Source organism: Vicugna pacos, chromosome 15 (assembly GCF_048564905.1).
Source record: "Vicugna pacos chromosome 15, VicPac4, whole genome shotgun sequence".
NCBI classification, from domain to species: Eukaryota; Metazoa; Chordata; class Mammalia; order Artiodactyla; family Camelidae; genus Vicugna; species Vicugna pacos.
The window spans coordinates 38,836,232-38,863,298 of NC_133001.1; the positions used below are offsets into that span (position 1 = coordinate 38,836,232).

Genomic DNA, 27,067 nt, shown 5'->3' on the forward strand with positions numbered 1-27,067 from the left:
TTATAAAACAAAACACACAACTGGGAAGTATTTTATTTTTTTCTACTTCATGTAACATTATTCAGGACCACAAGATTTTAAAGGTCTCTTTCCAGCAACTTTTATGACTTAAGTATCACTTAAAAATATTTACTGATGCTATAAATATTACTGTTTTTCTACATATTGACAATTTTAATGACTGCCATATCCATTACACCTCTTGCTCCTTTGGTCAGAAAGAGAAACACAAAATGTAAATCAGATGTTTAGACATTCAAAAGGGGTTTGTAAAAGCACACCCAAACAAACCAAACCTCAGCAACTGTTATAATTGGTTTTAGTTGTTACTATTCAGAATTCTTAACAAGGACATACTGAAGCATGTATGAGATTTTCAAAATTATATACAATTTAAAAACAAATTTAAATTTATAAATAAAAAGTTTAATGGCCAAATTAAACAAGGTTTAAGCACTGGACTTAAAATATCTTAATTTTTAGGCTATTCAGAAATATATTTTGTGAATAATAAGAATTACTTCATAAATATATATGTATAAATATAAATATGTATCTACAGGATCTGTGATGCAGAAGAAAACTCTAAAGAAAAAAGTGCACTTTTAGATTATCAGGATGTTGTCATATTTATCCTTCAAGTAAAATATAATTACCATTCCAGGTGCTTTTGGCACAAGTTTTTAGGTGAACATTGACACAATCTTAAAAACACAGTGCTTTTATATTTTATTCACTGGAATATGAGAATCAAACAGAATTTAGAATTCTGACCAAAAAAATTCAGATAATTGCAACTGCTTAATTAAATACAAAAAAATTGTTTTAAAAAGACTTTAAACTGCCTTTACATCTGGAACATGTAAAATTTTACCAGCAACAGGTTTTCTTCATTCCCCTCAAACAAGAATTCCCAGCCTGCACAGAAATGTAACATTGTCTTTTTCTACTCGTATATGACTTAGATCACACCCCAGTATATAAGGACAAAAAATAAATGTATAATAAAAAGATTGGATAAATCAGGAGAGGCTTTTTGGTCTTGAATTCTTCACCCACTAACAATGAAGCAGCACTGTAGGCAGCCCAAAACACACCAAAGAGCTTTAAAACAAAAACAAAAACAAAAACAAAAAAACAAAAAAAGGCAGCATATTAGCAAGTCAATTAACACTTTGGGTATCACAGAGTAAAAATAACATTTACAATATTTTTTAAGAACAACTCTGACAACTGATTGTGGTAAATAGTAAAGCTTACTGAGAATGTTTAAAACTTATTAATAATATTAATCCTTGCTCTGCTCCTTAACTTCTGCAAATGAAGTCTTTTGTTACCAAACCTGTCTAATCATAAAACTCACCTCGGGTGCCTATTAAGAAGAGAATCATGGGATTCATTCTAGTTCTGTTGAATCAGAATTTATGAGAAGACTCTAATGATGAGTCCTTTTAACATGTGTCCCTGGTGACTTAAGATAAGGCAACTTCTGGAAAAACTATTACTGGAATAAATTGCTGAAAAATATTTGTTTGCTGAAAGAAAACTGATCCTTACAGAGTAGAAATTTTTCCCTGTTTCCCTTCCAAGAAGTAGGAAAACAGATTAAGTGAATATTTTACATAATACTTAGTAAGTATCACAGCATTTCCCCAGGACTAGGTAGAAGTATAGTGTTAAATGAAAAGAAGGAAAAACAACATTTTGGTGGAGAGTTTTCTGATTATACACATACCTAATTTTAAATTATTTCCACTAGAAATTTATGTAGTATTTATTAATGTAGTCATTGAAGGCATTTAACAGAATAAAATGAAAGGGAGAAATTTAAGGGCAGAAATCAGGGAAATTATGATAGAAATAGATTTGGCACAGAGCAGGGTTTCTCAGCTTTGCACTAATCACATTTTGGGGCAGGAAAATTGTGGTGGGAAGTTGTCTTGTGCATTGTAGGATGTTCAGCAGTATCCCTGGTCTCTACCCACTATATACGAGTAACATCGTAACTCTCCCCATTTGTGACACTCAAAAATGTCCACAGACATTGCCAAATATCCTTGGGGGACAAAATCACCATCAGTTCAGAACCACTGGTACAGAGATAAAAAAGAAATCCTGACAGACTTACTGAAAATGTATTTGAGATAGTCTAACTTTCCATTGTGCTTTTTAAACTAAAAACAAACAAACGAACAACTACAAAAATATTTTAAACTTGTAAAAAAAAAGTACAGGAAAATATATGGAACTAAATTATAATCAAATTGCATCTGGATGTCACAATTAAAGTTTTGTTGTAAATAAATGGTTAAATATTGGTAAGAATTACAGAGACTTAATGTTAAAAAAATTCATGCTTGTAGATTAAACTGTATTCTAATACTAGAGTTAAGTGATGAGCATTTAGCAACCTTATTTCTCAACAAACTTTGGACTGAAACAAGAAGCATGTACAACAGCTCACTATACACAGAAGATTAAGTGATTAGAGGAAAAAATTTACCAAAGAAAAATTTTAAAAAATTTTATCCTAGGAACCAAATTATTAGTTACACTTAAAAAAAAAATGACCAGTTTATGCAATTAATCAGGGTGCATTTTAAGGTCTTTGTTTATTGTATAATGCAGAATTTGAAAATTCCAAGGAAATATCCTCTTGTTCTTAATGATGCATGAGGGTAAGTAATGCTAGTTAGCAGTATTTGATTGTAAGAAATCAATAAAGTAATTGTATTTAAAAATAAAAATAATTTTATCCTGAATTTTTAATGATATAAAAAAGACTCATTTTATAATACATAAATATGTTGTATAAAAAATACTAAGATCAATTTTCAGTTGAACTTGATGACTAAAAATAACCAGAGAACACAGTTTTAGCAATTTTGGGAGTAGTCTCAGAAGTATTCAAACAGGCTTTAATCCAAAAACAACACACAGGCAGGAAGTGATCTTGAATGATTCAGTAAAGTGGTATGTTCACTAAGATTAGATAATTAAATGCCAGTATGGGGCTAGCTCCTGCACTGCACGACTTTTAAATTAAGAGCTAATAGTGACAATTAAAAAATAAAAAACTTTTACGATTAGAATGTACAGGAAAGAAAGCGCTTCTCCTTAGGCTCTGAAGTGTTCAAACAGTTTGAACATACAAACATGTTCTCAAAATAGTCTTTTAATGTTTATAATAATAACAGCTACCACATGAGTGCCTATTCTGTGCCAAGCACTGTACTAGGCATGACTTATACTTTAAAATCTTCATAACAAACCCTAAAAAGGAGTTGTTAAGATTCCCCTTTTCCAGAGGAGGATAAGAAAAAATATCTCCCCAAGGCAGAAGGAAGTAAGTGGCAGAACCACGATCTGAATTCAGAAGTGACTGGTTTCAAAATCCAACTCTTCTAAATACCCAATACTCATATAATGTCAATATTAGCCTGTAGTTACTCAATTCTAAAAGGAATAATTTGTTTTATATTGGAATTATATTGTAACAAACATTAAGTAAAACCAAATGTCATAAAAGTAACTACTTAAATACTTTAGCATGGAGGCGACATAATGTTAGTTCTAGAAGTGATGGTCTTAAAAAGTTCTATTTTCCACAAAGAAAAAGAAAATTACATTCGTTGTGCAATATACACATATGTGATAAAGCAGTTATTTATTTCTCAAAGCAGTTCAAAATTAATAAATGCCAAAAGTTACATCACTACTTATTATTAATATTTAATAATATCAGTAAATGTTTAAAGTGGATACATATGTTAACGGAAATTTAACACAGTATAAAGTCCTGATCTCAGCAACATAGAAAAGCTAATTGGAACCATGTCTATCATATTTAATAAGAAACTTACTATTCAAATTGGAATAAAAATTATTAAATAAATGTCCAGTGGAATTTTAAATAAACATCTCCCACAAAATCTAACTCAGATGAACTTGTACTATAAGGATAGAGAAGAAAAATTTTTAAATTCTTTGGTGTAATATTCTGAGGCCTGATTTGCATTTTGTTTTTTATTCCTACCTAGACATACATTATAATTTCTGGCAATTAAAAAGGGAAAATAAAAGAAATAGAACTGGTAAAATTAGTATGGTCACTGTCCCAAAATAGTAATTGTTTGATAAATAATTATAGATTACAAGATTCTTAGCCAGAGAACTAGTATAACCAGTTCTTGTTAACTGTGAGTTCTGTATCCACGGATCCATCAGTGAATCAAAAATATTCAGGGAAAAAATTTTTCAGAAAGTTCCAAAAAGCAAAACTTGAATTTGCTGCATCGCAGACAAGTATTCACATAGCATTTACATTGTACGAGGTATCAAAAGCAATCTAGACATGATTTAAAGTATATGTATTTCTGGAAGGAAGTGAGCTCTTTGTCCTTCTATTCCACCTTCTTGAAGCTTCTCCCCAAAGTATATGTAAAGATGTGCATAGCTTATATGTAAATACTACACCACTTTGTATAAGATACTTGAGCATCTGCAGATTTTAGTGTCTGCAGGGGTCCTGGAACCAACCCCCTATGGATACTGAGAGACAACTGTATACTTCTGTTACTACTTTTTATAATACACACTACTTACTTTTAAAAGTGTAGATACAACTTCAAATGATCCAACCACCAAAAGTACAGGGGCTATTACAATGAGAGGAAGTAATGAATATCCTATAACTCCAAGAACTTGGCCATATGCAACCTGTGAATTTTCAAAATTTTAAATAAATATCAAGTGAAATCAAGACATTCATTTTAATCACTATTAAACATCACACATACTTTGTTGTACTTACATAAACGTGAGAATTAAGAAAATCATAAAATCATAGCAGCACTATTTACAATAGCCAAAACATGGAAACAGCCTAAATGTCCATCAATAGGTGACTGGATAAAGAAGATGTGGTATATTTATACAATGGAATACTACTCAGCCATAAAAACCGACAACATAACGCCATTTGCAGCAACATGGATGCTCCTAGAGAATGTCATTATAAGTGATGTAAGCCAGAAAGAGAAAGAAAAATACCATATGAGATCGCTCATATGTGGAATCTAAAGACTCATGGACAGAGAATACAGACTTGTGGTTGCCAGGGGGGTGGAGGGTGGGAAGGGATAGACTGGGATTTCAAAATTGTAGAATAGATAAACAAGATTACACTGTATAGCACAGGGAAATATACACAAAATGTTATGATAAATCACAGAGAAAAAAATGTGACAATGAGTGTGCATATGTCCGTGAATGACTGAAAAATTGTGCTGAACACTGGAATTTGACACAACATTGTAAAATGATTATAAATCAATAAAAAATGTTAAAAAAAGTCATAAAAGTCTCATATCCATCTTATTTCAAATTATCATATATTCTTTTATGTCCTGCACAATCTCAGCAACGTATCATGTTCTCAATTGTCATTAATTTTCTGATGATATCCAAATCTACATTTCCGGCCCTTCTCTCACTTTTGAGCTTAATATTCATATATCCAATTACCTTGAGTATATTTCTACAGTACACTTGGTCACTACTTCCCTTGTTGTGGGATTACTTAAAGGGACCACAATCATCTTATTCAGATGAAAAACTCAAGACCTAGAGAAGCTAGATGTGACAAATGCAGACTAAAAGGGAAGGGAGAGCAGGCCGGAGAGACTAAAGAGAAAAATATTTTTTTGGAGTTACTGTGTGCCAAGCTCTGTGATAGAGCATCACATATTGTGAAGATCAAATATAGTAAGAACCCTATGAAATATTATTGTACCCATTATGAAGTAACTGATTCTTTGGCAAAGTGCTTTATTCAGGAAAGCAAAGCTAGTAGGTAGAGAGTTCAAATTAAGATCTAGGTTTCAACTTCTGTATCAACAGTCCTAAATTACCAAAACATTTAATAATATCTGTTTTCATATAAAAGTTATAAAGGTTATGTCTAGAATATAAGAAATAATATGTAAACAAATGTAATTTTAAGTGTCTATTAGAATTATTTTAAATTTCCATATGCAGAGTGAAGAAGTTTCATAGGTAAAAATTTTTTAAGTTTTTTTTTGTAGGGGGGAAGGTAATTAGGTTTATATTATTATTTATTTACTTTTAGAGGAAGTACTGGGGATTGAACCCAGGACTTCCTGCACGCTAAGCATGCGCTGTATCACTTGAGCTATACCCTCCCTTCTTAGATAAATGTTATTCTAAATTTATTCAAGAGTTTTAGATTAAGGTGACGGATTGAATATATGTATTTAATACTGTTCCCTCCTGAAACTCCAATAAAGGGAAGGGAAAAAAGAAACTCCTTTTTATAAGAGGCATAAACAGGAGATCAGAAGACAGGACAACTTAATTTTGGAAGCTGGAAAGCAGAAGAACAAGAGCTAAGAAAGAGACTTGGAGACCTTTCCACCAAGTGTTAAGAAAAGGCTCAAGATATCTGCATTTAGTATTTAATGTTCATAGAGTCAGCCTGATATAAGCCAGAAACCACATGACAACTCTGCCAGGCATCTCCTCTGCTTTACTCTCTCAACAGAGAGTGGAATTCCAGAATGCTGAAACTTCTAGGTTTATAGTAATTCATGAAGTCTAATTTAATGGAGCAGAGGTTCTCAAGGTGTGGCCCGTGTACTAATAGGGCAAAAGCAATGGTGTGTAAAACATGTCGTTTTACCCACAAATCAAGTGACATGAACTGTACTAGTAGTTACTGTGTTCCTTACTATCACACATTTACAGAAAAAGAAAAAAAGCCAGGTTTCACTTAACAATGTCCTTTATGAAGCAGTTAAGATGATTAATTTTATTAAATCGCAACCTTTGTGTATATGTCTTTTCAATATTCTGTATAACAAAATGGGAAATAGAAAGCATTTCTGCTGTATCCTGATTTAATGGTAATCCAAGGAAGAGCACCTGTATACCTGCTTGGGTGAGGAGTTGAACTAGATGCTTTTTCCATGAAACACCATTTTTACTTGAAAGACAAACTATGGTTATCCAGAGTTAGGTATTGGCAGGCATGTTAAGAACCTGAATGAAGTGAGCCTGCTCCAAGGAAAACAACTGACAGTATTTCTTGCAACTTATAAAATTCTTTCAAGCAAAAAGTAGAATTTTGGAAAACTTATATCCATTACTGTAAGCCTGACAGTTTCCTCATAAAGGATTTTCTGATGAGATAGGTGGTGACATTAATAAACATGATTTTCTGATATTGTATAACAAAACATATCAACATTTAGAAGATCTGTAAAACTAAGTGACCCCAATTGTTTTCTATATGATGATGCATGAATAAAAAGATCTATCCAATGTGAATTTTAGTGAAAAAGAGTGAAATGAAAAGTTCACTGATATGGTTTGAGATTCTCACTGCAACAAACCTTTAAAAAATTATTACTTGTTGAGTGTTGTTGCAGTATCAGAGTAGATGTCCACAATCAAGCAAAAAAGGTATTAAAATACTCTTCCTTTACAAATTGTGTATCTGTAGGAGGCCTTGTTTTTTATATATACTTTAAACAAAACAATATATAACAATTGAATGCAGAAAGTAGATATTAGAATCCAGCTTCCACTAACCCAGACATTAAAACTACTTGCAAAAATGTTAAACAATGTCTTTTTCTCACTTTGTTTTGAAAATAGTTTTAAAACATATTTTTTATGTTAAAATGTATTTGGTTTACTTTTAGTTTTAAATGAATAGATCTATATTTAAAATTTTTATTTTAAATTTTAACATAGTAAATATTGGTAAATAAAACCCACATAAAGAAATCTCTTTGGGGATGTGAAATCAAAATGTTTGAGAACTGCTGTAACAGAGAATAAACTGTATGCTTCCTTAAAAAGCTGTAAACTATTTATGAGTGAAATGGGATTTTTTTCTTTCCACTTGATTTCTTGTAACATTTATTGAGTATGCATAATACTAATATGTTGATCATCTTAAAAGAAGTAGCATAACTTAAAAGCAATTTTGGGACAAGAAACAGGTATGATGAATATAGCTACTGATAACATCCACAGTATCAAAAATAAAGCTTACCATAAAAAACAAAGGTTATTTTCAAAATTAACCACTTACTTCTCCACCAAGGACTCTGGCCAGTAAGAAAATTGTTAGTGAACCAAATATCCAAATAGTTATAATCCATGATACCACCTTAAGAGAAAAAAAAAATCATGCAATTAATATCTGTGTATCAAATAAGTTGATAATTTCCCATGAACTCAATTCTCTGCCATATAAGATAGCTTGGTATACTCAATTTCAGGTCATAGAGAGTTTGGATTCTCAGGTATCTTTCCAAAACTTAGTAAGAATATTTGTAATACAATTTTAAATCCAAATTAAAAATTTAGCAGTGATCAACTGCCTAAGGAAACCTCAGTATTTCAAGATCTATGAAAAAAGATTACTGTAAAAAGGGAACAAAATGTTGACTTCTGACCTTCTGGGTTTGTAGAGCTCTGCAAGGAAAATTCATCCCTGTAAACAGTTACCGATCTTCTCAGGAGGACTTTAAAATTTACATTAATTACACATTTATCCAAGTAATAGAATATGGGAGACATTTGGACAATTTTAACTCCTGAGACTTAGCATAATAATGATACATGCATATACTTCCAAGTTCTGCCAGAACTTAGGGGGGATCGAGAAATAATAACACCCAATAGTAACACAAGCACACTATTGCCCAGATCCTGGTTTCTAAATATTCCCCAATAAATGAAGAAACTGTTGATTCCAAGGGTGGGGCAGTGAGAATAAAAGATAAGCCCAGAACACTTTATGGAGTCAGAAAGAAACAAAGTGCGAAAAAGGATGGGAATATGTCAAAAGGATACAGAAGCTAACCTGAAGGAGCTCCCATGGGCTAAAACTGGAACAATCTGAGCAATAAACTAAGTTATAGCACTGGATATAATCCAGAAAATATACATATGCATGAGCCCATACTAGCAAAAATAAATAAACAGTTAAGTAATGGCAAAGACAGAATAGCTATTCCAAAGAGAACATCAATCAATATATGTGAAAGGAATGAGGAAAATGACCATTCAGTATGCAATACAGTAACAACCGGTGCATGTCACATTCATAAATAGATGCTAAAATTAGTGGGCTGAAGTTTGATGAGGATGTTTGCATAGTCTAAAGTATCTTCACAAGATATTTATTAAAAAGGGAAAAATAGCAACTTTACAGTGGAGGAATTGAGCAGATACCAGCCCATCACTTAACCAAGTGATCGATGCTAATAGTGCCAGGAATACAACATATTAAAATCATGTAATCCTTGATAGCATGCAGAAGGGCACAATGTCACTTCTGTGGTATTCCTGTCCAAAATGTATGACCCCAATCCAGCCCTGAGAAAATATCAAGCAAAGCCAAATTGAGAAACACCTTATGGAAGTAAGAATCTTCTGTTTTTAGCCTTAGAATCCTTTGTTCAAATTAAAGATTGTATGAAATAGATAAAAATCATGGAGAGATGTTCACGTAAAGATGTTCTACATGAAGGCTTGGAGGTGGGTAGGAGTCCAGAGCCCCCATTCAACTTCTTCAATGATCCTTATATCTTCAACAGAGTATTTGCTATAAACTACTGATCTAAGGTAAATATTAATACAACTAGTGTTATATAACATTAAGGATCTTGCTATGGGGAGATTACTCTGGATTATCTGGTGTGCACTAAATGTAATCACAACTGTCCTTAAAAAAAGGAGGCAGAGGAATATTTAGCTACAGTAGAGAAGATGGCAATGTGATAATGGAAACAGAGATTGCAGTGACGCAGTCAGAAATCAAGGAATGTTGGTAGCCTCTAAACATGGGAAGAGACAAGCAACAGACTCTGTCCTGGAAGCCTCCACAGGAAACAACCCTGACATGATTTTAGCCCTTTAACATTCAATTTCCAGGATTCTAACTTCCAGGACTGTCAAAGAATAAGTCTGCATTATTTTAAGCCACTAAACTTGTGGAAATCTGTTATAGCAACAATAGGAAACTAATTCATTTCCAAATCACTCTCTGGTAAAGACTTATTTTTTACTCCTCTAAAGCCTTAAACTAGGGATGAGGGAGTGATATTAGTTTCTGTTGTGTTTTGATGATAAAGCCCCTGAGGATAGGACAAAGAATTATATAAAACCAGACACTGATGGAATCCTTGTCATTTATTAAAAAGTTTATTTTAAATAACAGAATGAAAAATGAATAAAAGGTGATTATTAGTATTGTGTTTCAAACTCTTTATCCCTTGAGGAAATCAACCCTTTCGGTCACTTCTGCTCAGCTAGAGCAGTCACATCCATTTATGCATTTACTATACAAATATTAGTAATTTTTATGTCAATGATGATGTAGGAGAGTTTAGAAAGTATTAATACAAGGCACTCCTCAATTAAGAACAGTTCTGACTGTAACTCAATAAAAAAAATGTTAAAAGACAAAAAAACAGTTCTGGGGAAAAACAAGTGAGAAATAATGGGTAAAGCTAAAGCATTTCTCAAACAATGAAGTACTATAGTTAAAACATGTCTATTCTGAATTTTAAAACTCTTAAAATATTTAGAATTTGTAAGATATACTTACCCTAAATTGTCCATATAATGATATCATGGAAAAGAAAAGTACAACAGCCAGAGGACCCCAAAAGTCAGGATTGTCTCTCACCACTTGTCTATTAAAACCAAGAGATGGCATTGGCATCAAAACACATCGAATTTTGTAGTAAATATCCTTCAGATCGATATCCAATTCTTCCCTGTAATTTAAAAATAACAATTCCTAAAAGGCACACATTTTTGAATACTGAGACAACTGCAGTAAAATAAATACAAGTTTAAATATAATGGTATAGTCTCCATAGGTCAATAAAACATTTTCATTTGAAGTACCACATTTCACTGGTTCCAAGGTGTACATATGCAACATTTCAATATCTCTAAAGTTGGGATGTATCTCACAATTGCTAGTGTCTTACAACTGTAAGACAGCTAAGTCAGCCTAGAGTAAAGCCAAGTGCTTCCAAGATCTGCCTTTCCTTTTGCAGAGTCTCTTGGAGGCACTACTAATTTGGGACCTTAAATAAAATTCTCTACTTGAGACTTTTTTGGGCCCATACTGATCAGACTGCAATCTTATATGACAGCTGGTATGAGATCTACATTCTCATGGGAACTTTCTCTTCCAGCACCCCACCAATTGCCAGACTGAAGCAAGCAAACTTCCTTGCTGTCTCTTTTTATATGGTAAGTTACTTCTCATTTACCCTTACACTAAGGAGAGAAGATAGTCCCTTGATGTCTTAGCTTTATGTTGTCTTAGGTACTTTTTCTTTCTTACTGATAGGTACTTTTTCTTTCTTACTGATAAACATAAAATAACTGCATTTTATAATCCACACCATCTTAGATTTGATGAAATACAGTATATTAAGAAACAGGATGTGTTAGCACTTGACTGACCAATAATTACTACAGAGAATAACTTAGTAATGCCTCTATTTTTATAAAGCTATAGATACTTCTTTCCAAAATTGTTAAATACTTTTTCCCCCAAATGACACATAATCACATAATAAATTTCAAGTACTATGAAGAAAGTGAAGGTATCCCTATAGTATTCCTAGTGGTAGCTCTAGAATTTCCATATGGGAGATAGTTTGGAGTGGTAATCTTTTTTTAACTCTTAATCTGTCTTAAACTCGATTTCCACAGCAAGCACACAAGCACTCTGCTTTTTTTTTTTACTTTCACTGAATGTTTACTTGAGATACCTATAGACTAAGGTTAAGTCCTAGCAGTTTGGAATATATTTGTGTGTGATATAAGATTATGATTCTTTTAATGTTTGCCATTCAGTAGATTAAAAATATTCTCTCATAATGTCAGTTTCACTAATTACAGCTGACTCTTGAACAATGCACCGGTTATGGGCACCACTCTCCCTATACAGTCTAAAATCTACATACAGCTTTTGACTCCCCCAAAACTTAATTACTAATAGTCTACTGTTGATCAGAAGCCTTACCAATAACATAAACAGTCAATTAACACACATTCTGTATGTTATACGAACGTCTACATATATTTTATGCATTCATGACATACCTTTTAATTTTTTCAATAAATCTAGGCTATGTGGTTCATCTGTGAGTTTTCTCAAATTGCTGTGAATCTCCACATTTTTTCCCAATATATGTGTTGGAAAAAGTTCACATATAAGTAGACCCACACAGTTCGAATCTATGTTGTTCAAGGGTCAATTGTATAGTAAAACTGAAAACAGCTAAAACTTTTGACCAAAAAGGTTAAGATTTTTCCATACTTGTCTTTAAATAATACCAAAGAATATAATCATCCCACAGACTAACTCTAAAAACCAAAAATACATATTATTTTTACATACAGGAGTGGTTTGTTATCTTCAGGGTCATCATCTTCAACTTCCAAAAGCCAGCCATATCCTCTTTGTCTCAGAAACGTAGTAGCTGTAGATTCTTTGATAAAATCTCCACCAAGGTTTAACTTGACATCTGGGGATGCTATTGAACCACTGAGATCTTAGGAGAAAAGAGGACAAAACTATAAACCAAGATAAAATACAAGTCCTAGCCAACATGAGTATGTACTCAACTAAATAATTATCATTTGAAGATCTCTAAGTATTAACATCTGAAACTGCATACAATCCTCGTATTTGATAGTTGATAGTGCTGAAAACAAGGAAACAGGCCTCAAATGGAGTCACATATGCTAAGCACCATGTCAACGAACTAATTAATTATAGTTTTGGCCTCTTCCAGAAATGGAATCTTAAACCAGTGAATCAGCAATCACCTGGTCAACACTAGTAAGTTAATCTGCCTGAAAGACCCCTGCAACTTCCTAAAGGAAAGGGACTTTGCCACAACAAATCCACTTTTTGCTAGTTTAACTTCCTTGTCCTGCTCCTGTCTGCCTATGAAAATCTTTCATTTTGTACAGTTCCCTTCTATTTGCTAGATGGGATACAGCCTAGTTCATGAACCACTGACTAAATCAATAAAAATTGCTGAAATTTACTCAGTTGAAGTTTGGTTTTTTTAACAATAGATATCTAAAACCACCTTTTATTTTTACAACAAGAAAATGAAAAATGAGAGGTGAAGACATATGAAAGATTACACAGCTAATTAGGTAGACTGGTGCCAGAATCTAGGCTTACAACAATAACTTTAAAATTTAAATGGAAGATATATACAAAATATACTACAGGATATCATTCTGGATTCCCTTCATTACTATGTACACTATGTGCTTCAGAACAAACTAACTGTATAAAGGCATTATATATTTATATATATAAACCATTAGACATTATTTGCTAAAGGAAAACTAATTTCCCCCTATTTTTAAATGTATTTATTCATACATTCTTTCATTTAAATCACCAAATATCTATGCTAAGTGCTTCATATATTAATGCTTAGCTCTGGATAAATCTAACTAGAAAGAGTTCCTGATAGTTCAGCTAATTTTTTCTTTATATAAATTACATCATTTGTCTTTTGTTTTGGCAAAATAAAGGTGATATTATTTATTTATTTTTTTGTCAGTTCTAAAAAGCAGTGAAGAGATTCCATTATCTACACTACAAAATAAATTCCATTCAGTCTTACCAGTGAGTGCTCTAGAGGTGACAGATAATCACAAATGCCACATTTTCTAGTGAAAAAAAAAGGGGGGTGGATAGTAAAAGACTTGCCTAAAGTCATACAGGAATTAGGGAAAAAACACCTCTGTAGGAGCAGATAATATGCACTAGTAAACAACCATCAATGTTGTTAACTATAAGTCACAAGACTGCAGTGGTATTTTAGAAAACAATTTTGGCAACAGCAAAGCAGAACATTCTTAAGACAGACTCCCCTTCCCTGGTAATGAAAGACAGTATACAGAAGAGCTTAATTTGCTCATTACCCTAAATTCTAGGTTAGCTTTTGAGAACTGCCATTAAAATTTTGGCTTAAACTTCAATCAATGAGTGGCTTAATTAAGAGTCACATCATGATCTGATTCTGATAACTCCCATAATTAATTACAATAAAACTTTCATTCTGAAACTAAGTCCCAGCTTAGCTACTAATTAATACAGTAAATCATTAATGTCTTCTGATCTCCAGTTTCCTATTCAAAGTTCTTTCCAAGTTAACATTATATAATTCTAAAAAGCTTTTATAACGGAGTTTATTCAGCTAGAGATAAAATGCAAGTACTTTTGGATTCACTGTCCTTCCCTACTTAAAGTGTAAAAATAGTTGCCGTGGATGCTAATTGTGCTAAAATTTTGTGATTAAAATATTCTCTCAAAATTATTTTCTGCTTCTTGGTCTTAACCTCAGTTGAAAATTAAAGAGCTGAATGAAACTTAACTAAAATTCTACTCCCAATAGGTACAGTGTCTTTTCTTGATTAAACAAGAGGAAGACTTAGATCAGGAAGTCATTAGTACAGCAGTGACATTAAAGGTTTTGGAAATATGAGGCAGGAAAGGACCTTAACAACTGTTTCCTGGCCTCTAGAAAGGACTGCACTTAACATTCTTAATCTAAACCAAAAAAGGATATATAAATTATGCTAAGGAATGCTGTGATAAAGAATTCTATGTGTTTAGCAGTTTGTCACAGCATGGATGTAGAACTTCAAAAATGCACCTTTAGCTTACAATTTTGTAGTATTTTCTACTCTATGCAAGTAAGAAAATATCATGGACATGAGTAGGAGAATGTCAGAAAGACTAGTTTGACACATTCCTCAGTTCCTCCAAGACACAACTAGATGTAGATACAAAAGAGCCATAGAAAAGTAAAAAAAAAAAAAAAAAAAAAAAATCAGGAGTTAGCCTAATAGGTGAGCAACTTAACACACAAAAAATGTTGGAAAACAATGAGAAAGATTCCAAATCACTCCAGGAGCACAGCTCTCTTACATTAAACCAGACTAAGAACCAGCTAGCTTAATTGTCAATTCTAGGATAGGTATTCAGAATTATAAAACATTACTTTTAAATTACTTCTTTCTTACTACACTATGTATAATATTCTTCTCATTTTCTAAGTTAAAAACAACGTAAAAACAATAATAAATATAACTGAACTTAAGAGGAAATAATCTTTGAAAAAAATACTGCAAAAATACACTTAAAAATGTTTCCACTGCTGTTTGGGCTCAGAGTAGGGAAGAATATCAGCAAGTTCCAAGTTTCACTGAAAGCCACCTGAAAAAACTGCAGAAAAAAATTTAACAGTAATTTCCCCCCACCCTTTCAACTCAAGTGTATTACTGGGTGAGGGATTCTTTCTCTGAATCTTCTACTCAGCCTGAGAATTTCACTTTGAAGAACTTGGTCAGTGCAGTGTGATAGTATGCTCAGGATGAGACTTACTGATCTGCCTCGAGACAAGTTCTTGATTTTTATGAAAGAAGAGTAATGTGCAGTAAATATGAACATTTTGTTCGTACTTGCCAACTTCTTATATTTGTGAAGAAGCTTTTTCTTATTCAACAAGCAAAGAGCAAGGACAAAAGTCATTCCATTTCATTTCAATGAAAATGAAATGAAATCCATGTGTGCTTAAATCTAAACCAGAACTGACTATGTGCAGCAAAACAAAACAACCACGTTTCACACTGGAAGGACAAATTCCACTGTTCCATTTAGTCTATAAAAACATTTTAATGCATATAAAGGCCAATGAAAGAGATCGAGAAACCAATATGATGTACATAATGATTTTATAATGGCTAGATCTACATATTGGAGCTTGACCATGTTACTACATAAGAAAAAAATGTAAAGGCTTATATAAAATTGTGTCCTAGGTTATATTTTTACTCTTTTTTTTTGGTTTTTATTTTAGTACCTTTACTATTCAGTACTGCCAGTTAATTTTCATATTGCACACAATATTAATTAAATCAATTAAGTCTCCTGAGCCTATCCTTAGAAAAATTAAATCTCATTTTGGTATAAACCAGTTATTTAACAGAAATTTCTTTTATTTGCTTTGAGTCTTTTAGCTTTTTTATTTTGAAATAATTTTAGATTTATAGAAAGTTGCAGAGAAGATACATGTACCCTTTACCCAGTTCTCTCCAATGGTACCATCTTATATACTATCAAAACCAGGACACTGACATTGCTAGTCAATAGACCTTACTCAGATTTTACCAGTTTTAAGTCCACTTATTTGTGTGTGTGTATAAAGTTCTATGCAATTTTACCACATTTATAGATTTGTGTAATGCCTTACATGTTTAAAATTTATGAAAAGAAATTTTTTTGAAGATAAAGCTTGCTCAATGACCTTTTTCTCTCCCAAAGAAAGGCTGACTAAAAAGTCATTTTCAATTTTCCAATAGGCAAGAAAAGCTATTCTTCCACTCATTATATATCATACTTCATGAGCATGTTGTATAGACTATATTTGTGATAATACCTCCATAGATATAATTTTTTAAAAATCAAGTAGGAAATTTTTAAAAATGAAAAACTAAAGATTCCTCTATCAACACTACTAAATTGTATTAGAGATGATATCCTTCCTGGGGAGGAAGAACGTCACACAAAGCAGGCTAAATGGCCACTTTAATACCTTAAGAGAAAATTTGCCTACACAAAAAAGCACTGACAATAATTACTGCAGCATTATGTCTACAGATTACTGATCACAACAATGTACTATGAGTTGTAAATACTATCATTTTCACATAGGAGTATCAGTCTTTTCAGGCTGCTGTAACAAAACACCATAAACTGGGTGGGTGGCTAATAAACAACACACATTTGTTTCTCAGGGGGTGGGTCTAGCTCAGTGGCAGAGTGCATGCTTAGCATGCACAAGGTCCTGGGTTCAATCCCCAGTACCTCCATTCAAAAAACCCCAGGAGATGTTGTATATATACAGGAATATGACTTAGCTACTAAAAAAAATGAAATTTAAAAAAAAAACTGTTTTTCACAGTTTTGGAGGCTGGAAGTCTAAGGTTAGGGTGTCAGCGTGGTCAGGTAAGGGTCCTCTTCCAACTTGCAGACTTGTCCTTGTGTCCTCACATGACAGAAGGAGGTCGGGAGTTCTGTGAAGTCTTTTTCATAAGAGCACTAACCCCATTCATGACAGCCCCATCCTCCTGACCCAAGTATCTCCCAAAGGCCCCCATCTCCTAATACCATCAGTGGGCATTAGGATTTCAACCTATGAATTTTGGGGGACACAAACATTCAGACTATTAACAAGGGGTAAAAAGACTGAGGAAGCACTATATTGAGCCAGTCCTTTTCTGGAAATTCATACAATCAATTGTCAGCTTAACATTTCTTTACAGCTATTTCAAAAGCATCTCCAACTCAGTATTCCAAACTGAATTCTTGATATATAAGGTCTTCCTCCAGTTTCTTATTTCAGTGAGTGGGATCACTATCCATTCAGCATTGTAAACCAGATTCTCCTCGACAATTTCCTTCACTCACATGCTCCCACAACATTCAATTCACCACTAAATTTTGTTGCTTTTATATCTTAATTTTTTTAAATTGGAGTATAGTTAAAATGTGTCAATTCCTGGTGTACAGCATAATATCCCATACATACACACACATATATTCGATTTCATATTCTCTTTCATTAAAGGTTGTTATAAGATACTGAATATAGTTTCCTGTGCTGTATAGAAGAAATTTGGCTTTTTATCTATTTTTATACATGGTAGTTAATATATGCATATCTCAAACTCCCAAATTTATCCCTTCCCACCCCCTTTCCTCTCAAAAAACATGAGTGTTTACTATGTCTGCAAGTCTGTTTGTGTTTTGTAGATGAGTTCATTACTGTCTTTTTTTCTTTTTTTAGATTCCACATATGAGTGATATCATATGGTATTTTTCTTTCTCTTTCTGGCTTACTTCACTTAGAATGACAATCACCAGGTACATCTATGTGGCATTATCTTGCTCTTTCTTATGGCTTAGTAGCATTCCATTGTGTAAATATATTGCAACTTCTTTACCCAGTCATCTGTCCATGCACATTTAGGTTGCTTCCATGTCTTGGCTATTGTATACAGTGCTGCTGCATGAACACTGGGGTACATGAATCTTTTCAAATTAGAGTTCCCTCCAGATTTATGCCCAGGAGTAGGATTGCTGGATCATGGTAAGCCCATTTTTAGTCTTTTGAGGAATCTCCATACTGTTTTCCATGATGGCTACACCCACCAACAGTGTAGGGAGGTTCCCTTTTCTCTATACCCTCTCCAGCATTTATTGTTTGTGGTTATCTCTAAATACTTCTTGAACCTACCACTTTTCTCCATTTCTACCACCATCACCAAGTTAATTCAAACTATCATCTCCTGCCTGCAAGACTATAATGGTCTTCTAACTGCTCTCTCTAGTCATTCTTGTCTCCTTCTAGTCCATTCTCTTAACTATAGCCAGAAGAATCTTTTTTTAATGCAAATCTTTCTCTCTCCTGTTTAAAATCCTCCCACTAGTTTTTCAGCTCAATGTGACAATCTCTACATGCCCTATCTACTTCTCCAGAGCAATTTTCTGCCTTCCTCCTGACTCTGACCCAGTGCTCTAGCCACATTAAGCCTTTCAGTTCTTTGAATGAACCAGGATCCCTTTTATCTCAGGGACTTTGTACCAGGCTGTCTCTCCTAACTTCAGGTAAATGCCACCCATTCTTCAGTTCTTAGATATACTTACTTAAGGAAATCTTCCATGATTTCTCTGATTGGATTTGGTTATTTTCATAATCCCCTGGACTTTTCCTTCATAGCATTTATCACTTTATAATAATATATTTGTGTGATTATTTGGTTAATGCATATAAGTTCTATGATGGCAGGAACTAAGTATCTTTGTTGCAGTTTTGTTTTACACATATATCACCAGTACTTATAATAGTGCCTGGCCCATAACAGGCAACAAACAACAAATGTGTGCTAATTGAGTGAATTAATTGATGGAAAGGCAACTAGCACTACAGTGCTTATATCAAGAGACATTAGAGGCTTTTAACAAAGCAAATATACAAAATTAGATTTGTATTCTGTAAGCATAATCTTAGCTGCACTATGAAGGACTGATTTAAGTGGGGAGAGATTTGAGAGGGGAGTATGGTCAGGAGACTACAGTAAAAAGTATAGATAAGAAATGGAAAGGACTTGAACTAAGGCAGCATCAGTAGAGAGGGAAGAATAGATTAATTATATAGCTATTCTGAAACTATTCTGAAACAATGTGATGACCAACTGAATATGAGAAAGTGAGAGAGGGACTAGAGATAAGTTTCTGGCCTGTGGAAAGAGGAACTGTATCACAAACATTAAGTCATTTTTACTTTAGTACCTCCTCGTTTTCAACATTGGTTAATTAATCCACCAATAAGTATCTACAGATTACTTATTGCTATAATGCTCTGAGAGTAATATAAAGAAGTGAGATACTCCAAGGAGTTTAAAATGCAATTGATAGTATATCCAAACAATGGAATATTATTCAGCCAGAAAATGGAATGAGTTACTGATTCATGCTGAAACATGGATGAACTTTGAAAGCATTATGCTGAGTTAAAGAGGCGAGGCACATATTATGTTACCCCAATTACATGAAATGTCCAGAACAGGCAAACCTATAAAGACAGAAAGTAGATTAGTGGTTGTCAGGGGCTGCAAGGGAGGGAGGGAATGGAGAGTGACTGCAAATGGGTACAGGGTTTCCTTTGGGAGTGCTGAAAATGTTCTATGATTACATACTGGGAATGGTCATGCAACTTTGTGAATAAACTAAAAACCACTGAATTGTATGCTTTAAAGAGGTGAAGTTTATGATATGTGAATTATATCTTAATTAAAAAACTAACTGAGGTATGATACAAACCCTATTAGTACTGTAAAACACATTCTTCTGTAGGTAAACAACAGTGCCTATTGTCAACAGATCATAGATGCCATAGGAGTAAAAAGGTTTAAGCTATCAAAGAGGGAGTCAAGAAGGATATATGGAGGTACAACCTGAATTTGGCCATGAGAGATAACTGGATGAGCAGAGAAGGAATAAGAAATAATTCCAGGGAAAAGAAAGGGCAGGGACAAAGGCATGGAAGCCCATGGCATCTGAAAGGCACAGAGTTCCTCTCCGAAAGTTGTAGGAGATAGGCTGGGACAAATTGCTAAGAGCATAAATATCAGGCCAAAAAAATATATCTTTTTAAACTTGTCTTTATCTTGTATGCAAGTGTTTCTTTACGCATGTTCTGTGGTATCTGGATCCTATGAGATGCACTCCACAAAAAGCTTTTGATATCACTAAATCTGGAAAATCCTGCATACTACAAATTCCACTTGGAATTTCACAAGTAATACTGGCATACTGGGAATTCTGCTTTAAGGAAACTTGCTTAACACATTATTTACCAAACTTTTGTCGCCATGGAACTTCCCTTTGTGGAAACAATGATGAAGATACTTCTGTGGATCATAGAAAGCAAGTGAAGTTCCAGCAGATCAGTAAGGATTGCTGAATGCTGAAGAAATAGGAAATAGCAGAGATAGTTGAGCTGTGAAAATAAGGAAAAAGGGAAGTAGTAGATTTAATTAAAAATTCTGTCAATTAAGAAGGGACCTGAGTGATGGTAGAGATGGAAGAAACAGAGGAGACATAAAAAATGCCAGCGAGAAAAACAAAGAGGATGGTTCCAAAGGAAGAAAGAAGATAAGGGAATAAAAGCACTTGTAGAGGCTTATCCTTAGAAAGGAAGAAAGAAATCTTTCCTTTAAGATTTGGAGGAAAGATGAATGCTTCAATATAGATACAAAGATATTTAGAGGTAGAAAAATATGAGGATGGGAAAATGGCTATTGGGTGACTTAGACCATCTTTCTGTTCATGCCCTCTCCAACTACTTGCTGGATTTCTGTTGAATTAGTGTTGGCTTCAGCTCTAGCAGCACAACATCTTTATCTTAATCACAAAGTATCATGTAGTCATGAAACATTTATGAAGTTCCTGCTATGTACCAGCCTCCATACTAGGCAATGGGTATGACACTGATAGGCAGTAAAACACAGCTTCCAAACCCAAGAAGCTCATGGTCTAAATCCACATTGTTTTAGGTCTGTGAAGATTGAGAAGCATAAAACACAGGGACTGCCTCCACCAATTACTGCACTTGCATAGTTCTTAAGTGAATATTCTTCCCTCTCTTCAGTCTGAAGAACTCTTATTTTTCCTTACAAAATGTACCTAATCTGTCTCTGAAGACTTCCTTGATCCCTTACTACAGTTAACCACTTCCTCCTTTGAACTATATTTTTATAGCATTTATTATGTATAATGAATGTGTTAAATCCCTTTCTTATTACGCCACTTCTTGGTGTTAGGGGCACCAAGATGCAGTCCCTTGCACATGGAAGTACTCCCTCCATCCTACATATACAACACATCAGCTATCCTTCAAAGTTTGGCAAAATATTACCTCTATTAAACTGTCCCTAATCTTCCAGCTATTAAAAAGTTCCTCCTCTTCTGATCTCTCATAATATTCTAAATCAGTGCTTCTCAAGCTTTAATGTGCATATGAATCACTGAAAGATCTTGTTACAATGTAAATTATGATTAAGGCAGATTCTGCATTACTAGCTCCCAGGTAATGCCAATGATGCTCATCTGTGGACATAAACCAGACAAAGAATTACTTATTTGTGTGATACAAAATAAAATCAAACGATTAACTTAAAGACTTCTATACTACACTTTACTAATGTATAACAGTATCATTACATTCTTGTATTTATACACATGCATTTCATTACTGCTTTTGGATACAGTTTCGTACCACCAACTTAAATATTCAGTATGGATTTCAACTTCATTTATTTATTCATTTACTGGAGTATTCCCACATAGTCTATGTTCTTTTAACTTGTATTTATGGACCTTGCTTTTATACATATTATCTTAATAATTCTCGCAATATTCTTATAAGTGCGCTTTTCATTTTATGGGTGACAAAATGGAAGTTTATAGGAGCTATGTAATTTGGCCAATATCACATAGCTACTGTAAGAGTCAGAACTTTAACTGAAGTCTTCTGGCTCTAAATACAATAATTTTTTAGTTATACAATCCAAAATGTGTTAAGTTTTGTAGTCCCAAATATCAATGTCGTATGAGATAGAAGCAAGCAGAAATCACTTATTCCTTCAACAAACAATTATTTTGTGATGTTTATATTCTGGGTTATGTGGTAGTTGCTGGGATAGAAAAGATTGGGGAAGCTTCTGTTTCCGAGGAACAGTTAAGCAAGGTTTTACCATGGAAGGAGTCTTTGAGTTCAGTCTTAAGTTTCAACTTGGGGTAAGGAGGAGAAAAGTATTCTAAGCATGAGGACCAGGCTATGCATACATATAAAAACAAACACTAACGCAATTTTAGAACAAAAGTATGTATGGACAAACAGTAAGGAAAAGTATCATTAAAAAAGAGACAGACAGAATCTAGAAGAAAGGTATACGCTGAAAACATTTATAAGCTGAAAATATTCATGCTTTCAAATGTTTATGTCGGAAAACAATAAAAAATAATTGTGGGGCCAGTTAATACTGAAACCCAAGCAGCAGCAGCACTGCTAACAAGTACTGGGCACTTAACTCTGCCAGATGTACTAAGTGCTTTGCATGTGCAAAATATTTGAGCACTTGGGTATTATTCTTCTCATTTGGATATAAGAAAACTGAGGTTAAGAGAGATTAAGTTACTTGCCCAACATGACATAGATAGTAAATGGTAAAGCCAGGATGCAAATCCAGGACTCTATATTTCACATACACTATTCAATTTATAAAAATATAAGAAAAAGGCATCACAGAACAGTAGCTCTTAATTCTAGATCCTTTATGTGGAAGTTACTGAACTTCTCTAAACCTCAGTTCCATTATAAAACATAGGAATAAAGCTCAGCAGGATTCTTATATAGATCAAACAAGTCTTTGCTTAAAATGCTCTGCAAATTTAAACTGTATAATGTTATAATGAGGGTATCATTATACACATATCTATCCTTGTCTATATATACCTAGATATACAGAGAGTCTATATATCCCTGGAGGCAATATGGAGAAGTCTGAATCAACCTTATGGATTTTACTTATTCCACGTTTCTTGATTTGGTACGTGGAGTTAATGGATTAGCTTGTTATATTATTGTCAAATTTCTTAGGCTTATTTAAGAAAGGTAATTCCTGGAGTAAGGGAGGATATGAAAAATATAAATACATGAGTTTGAATAAACATCAGGTTCTGATACTCAATGACAGACAATTTTTTCTTAAAGTCTGGGAAATTAATGTTGATAGTCCTCCCCAAGCATTGTGCTACCAAATGTAGATGAAACAAATTAAAACATGCTGGGTTCCTGTATTTCACCAAATTTCCGTATTACATGTAACCGTATCAGCTATGTTCTCTATGAGAAAAATTTTATTTTACATTTTAAATTATAACCAAAACTACAGCACTTTTTTAACTAATGCCACTCAAAAAGCAAAACGAGGAAAACAACAAAAAGGGAAAGCAAGCTATATTAACTGATGCACTAGGAAACTAGATTTCTGCGGAAACACTAGTTCTTTCTTTAGAATAAAAATTTCTATAGAGATGTATAATGTATTTTTTCACATGGAGCAGTAAGTCTGGTCATTGGAAAATTAGTTGTGTACAAGATCTAACAAAAGTAAAATCTGAAGACGACTAACCGAGAAAGATTTCAGTTACAAAGAGTCTGGTAAGGAAGAGAGAAGAGGAAAACAAATTCTCCTATGCTGTAGAAAAATCTCTCCAGCACAAAAGCTTCCTCGAACCAGTATAAGAAAATCTGCAGAAGCCACTGGGAACACCCTGGACTACAAGAAACTTCAAATATACCTGCGTCCAATTCTCTGAATACTGAGGTCAAACACCATAAAATAGGAGGAAAACTAGGGCGCAGGCAAGATATCAGATTCAATAAAAACCACAAACTCCACGAGGGAAGTTAGTATTTCCAGCGCCGAATCTAATCTCAGCAAAAAGTTATCTAAATAACAGGTCAAAACAGCTCTCCTTCCTCGTTCTCATTCTTTGATACCTTTCCCAGCTACTAACCATCCCTCTTCTGAGTAATAACAAGTCACTTTAAAAATAAAATTTTGGGGTCCCGTGGGTCCACTCGAGGTGGGAAGCCCGCCAGAAAAACCTGCCCACCAGACGGTGTGAGGAAAGCCAGAAGCAGACCGAGTCACTGAGAAGGCGCCCCACACCCTTCCCTCGGCCACCGGGCCCTCTCGGAAGGCCTGGAGAGCGCGGACGGCTCGAGTCACCCACGGGTCAGATTCCTGCAGGTCCCCGCTCGGCCAGGGCCGCCTCGCACCAGAAAGACCCTGCCGCGTCCGGCCAGGCGTCCCCTATATCCCGGAGATGGGCCCTGCTGGGCTCAGTCTCACCTTCCGCGTCTGCCGAGGAGACAAAGGTGAAGTCCCCGTTGGTGGGGGAATACGCCGGGGGCGGGCCCGGCGGCTGCATCTCGCGGCCCCTCCGAGCCCGAGGCAGTGGAGGAGGCTGAGGCTGGGCCCAGGCCCAAAGGCGGCTGCGGCGCCGAAACGCACGCGCGCACTACGGTGCGGCCCGCGAGCCGGGAGATGACTGCTGGGAGCGAAGCGGGAGACGAGGGCAGCGGGCCTGTCCCCGAGGGTCCCCCACAGAAGTCCTCTCGGTGGCGACCGCCCAAGCACCACGACGCCGGCGCCCTGACAGGACCATAACAGTGACAGCGCCACTGGGATTGGCTCTTTGTAATATGCTCTCCCATTGGCTCTCGGAGAAATGTTCTGATTGGCTCTCCTTGTCGTTGATTCCGGAAGTTTACCCAGGACAGGAAGTTCACTTGTAATTCATGGAAAGCTCGGGCTTTCCCACTCAGTCTTGGCTGTTTTTGTTTCTTTTAAATCTCATCTCTTTTGGCTTCCCTTTATCTATTTCTTCCGTTTTTCTTAACTGGAGGGTTAAAGAATTTTAGAACTAGGGATGTTTTTGGAGGTCAGCCCTGGTGGAGGATCCCAAGATTTCATTACCCTTAGTCATTTCTTAATTGTATAGGATCTTGACTAAGTTACATATCACCTTTGAGCCTCAGTTTCCTCTCCTGTGAAATGAAGGGGACTGGACTGGATAATTTTTAAAAAGCAGATTACCTGTAAATTGCCACCCAAAGACTAGGGCTGTAATCAAGCCACATTCGTTCATGAGGGAGGCCACCGAGGCCAGAAAAGACAAGGAAGGCACCAGAATAGGACTATGCCTAAATCTCCTGAACTCTAGTCCAGTGCTCCTTTCACTACAAGGTGAAGATTGCTGGTAAACTTAGCAAAGTTCAAAAACCCACCCAGGTTTTTAAATGCTTAAATAAATATACTTAAATTTATTATCCAAGCTACATAAATGTGACTTTCAATCTGGAGACACAGGGTTGAGCGTATATTGTGAGACAGACTTGGAGATCCATAGGAGAGCAATGGAAAGGCATGGCCATTAATTTATAAAAATATATTGAAAACTTCCCCACAGGAGGTAACAATTAACTTGCTATTTAAAGGATGAGTAAAAATTTTTGGCCAAAGAGGGGTGGGAGGCTGGCAGCCTGAGCCATAACATTCCAAAGATCGTTTCATGGGCTTAGGAAACTGCAAGTCATTTAGTTTACTTGGAGTTTAGGTTAGTTACATGGAAGAGAACAGCTACATAGGAGATTGCATGACTAAGTAAGTAGAGGTAATTATCTCATTAATTACATACAAAAAATGCTTTTGCAGAATCAGCACTTTAAAAACTAGAAAATAGTATGTTCACTTTTAAAATATAAATAGGCTAATACAGGCTTATCCTCAGTAAAATGTGGTGTAAAATCAGATACTAACCCAAGCCCCTCTCATTTTTTTCTCTCAAGACCTTTCTCAATGCTCCTGAGTCCACTGACCCAGAAATCTGGAGCATCAGTTGTTGGGAGGGGGAAGACCCTCCTCCCTAGCTTCCAGAGGCTTTCTTGTAGCATTCAGGAAGTCTGAAATTCCCAGCCCTCCAGAAGGAGAGGGGAGAAGCAGAGAAAAAGCCAGTATGTCAGGTAGAGGTGGTTAACACTCATGCAAAGGTCCAGATATAAACTGCTGACATGGAGCAAGAGGAAGAAGGAGCCACATCTTAGCAGTCTAGCAACATCAGGCAAGCAGGTAGGATCCACATCAAGAAATGGAACTTACACACCACCCAAGCCAAACAGAACATTGAGGATGAATACATCAGCAAGAAGTCCCAGCAGAGGAACTGAGCTGAGAAGAGGATTCTGATCCTCTTTATTGCTGTTAGAGGCAGAACTTAGAATACATCCCAGAAAGGAAAGAGGGGGAAAACAAATAAAAAGATTGCCTGCAGACATCTAAACTCAGCTATGGAAACTTTCTTGAAGTTTTTCCTTCTCTCTGACAAATACTTCCAGTTATTTCAAATGTTAATATTAGGACAGGATTTCAGTCCCCTTGAAAATCAATATTCTGTCCTCCCATATTTAGTTTATCCTACTAGAGCCTCTTTTATATTACTGTGTCTGAATTATTAGGCCAATTGTAAGGGGTGAGGATGAGGAATTAAAAATTTATTTTTATATTACATATATACATATATATATATATATATATGAAGCTGAGAATAGTAGATGTAATGTATACCTATTTCCTAAAAGAATCAGTCGAGAAGGTTTGACCCTCCTTTATTAAGGCATATTAGAAAGTTGCCAAACATGGGTTGACCCAATAACTTCCCCTGAGAGTCAGGGGCAGAAGACTAGCAAAATTCTAGAACAATCATTAGAGTTATGAGTTACAAGCCCCCAGGGAGAAAATTATTGTGACTTTTCCTCTCCTTCCCCCTTAAATTGAG

General features: G+C 34.8%; 1 protein-coding gene across 1 annotated transcript; it reads right to left on the reverse strand.

The window, feature by feature from the left end:
* Positions 1-24,906, reverse strand: YIPF4 (Yip1 domain family member 4). Its single transcript, XM_006197258.3, has 6 exons — positions 24,583-24,906; positions 12,464-12,617; positions 10,646-10,817; positions 8,120-8,197; positions 4,606-4,719; positions 1-1,104 (listed from the first exon to the last, which is right to left on the reverse strand). The coding sequence occupies exons 1-6, from the start codon at positions 24,659-24,661 to the stop codon at positions 967-969; spliced, it is 735 nt and encodes a 244-aa protein (XP_006197320.1). The 5' UTR covers positions 24,662-24,906; the 3' UTR covers positions 1-966.
* Positions 24,907-27,067: the final 2,161 nt, after the last annotated feature.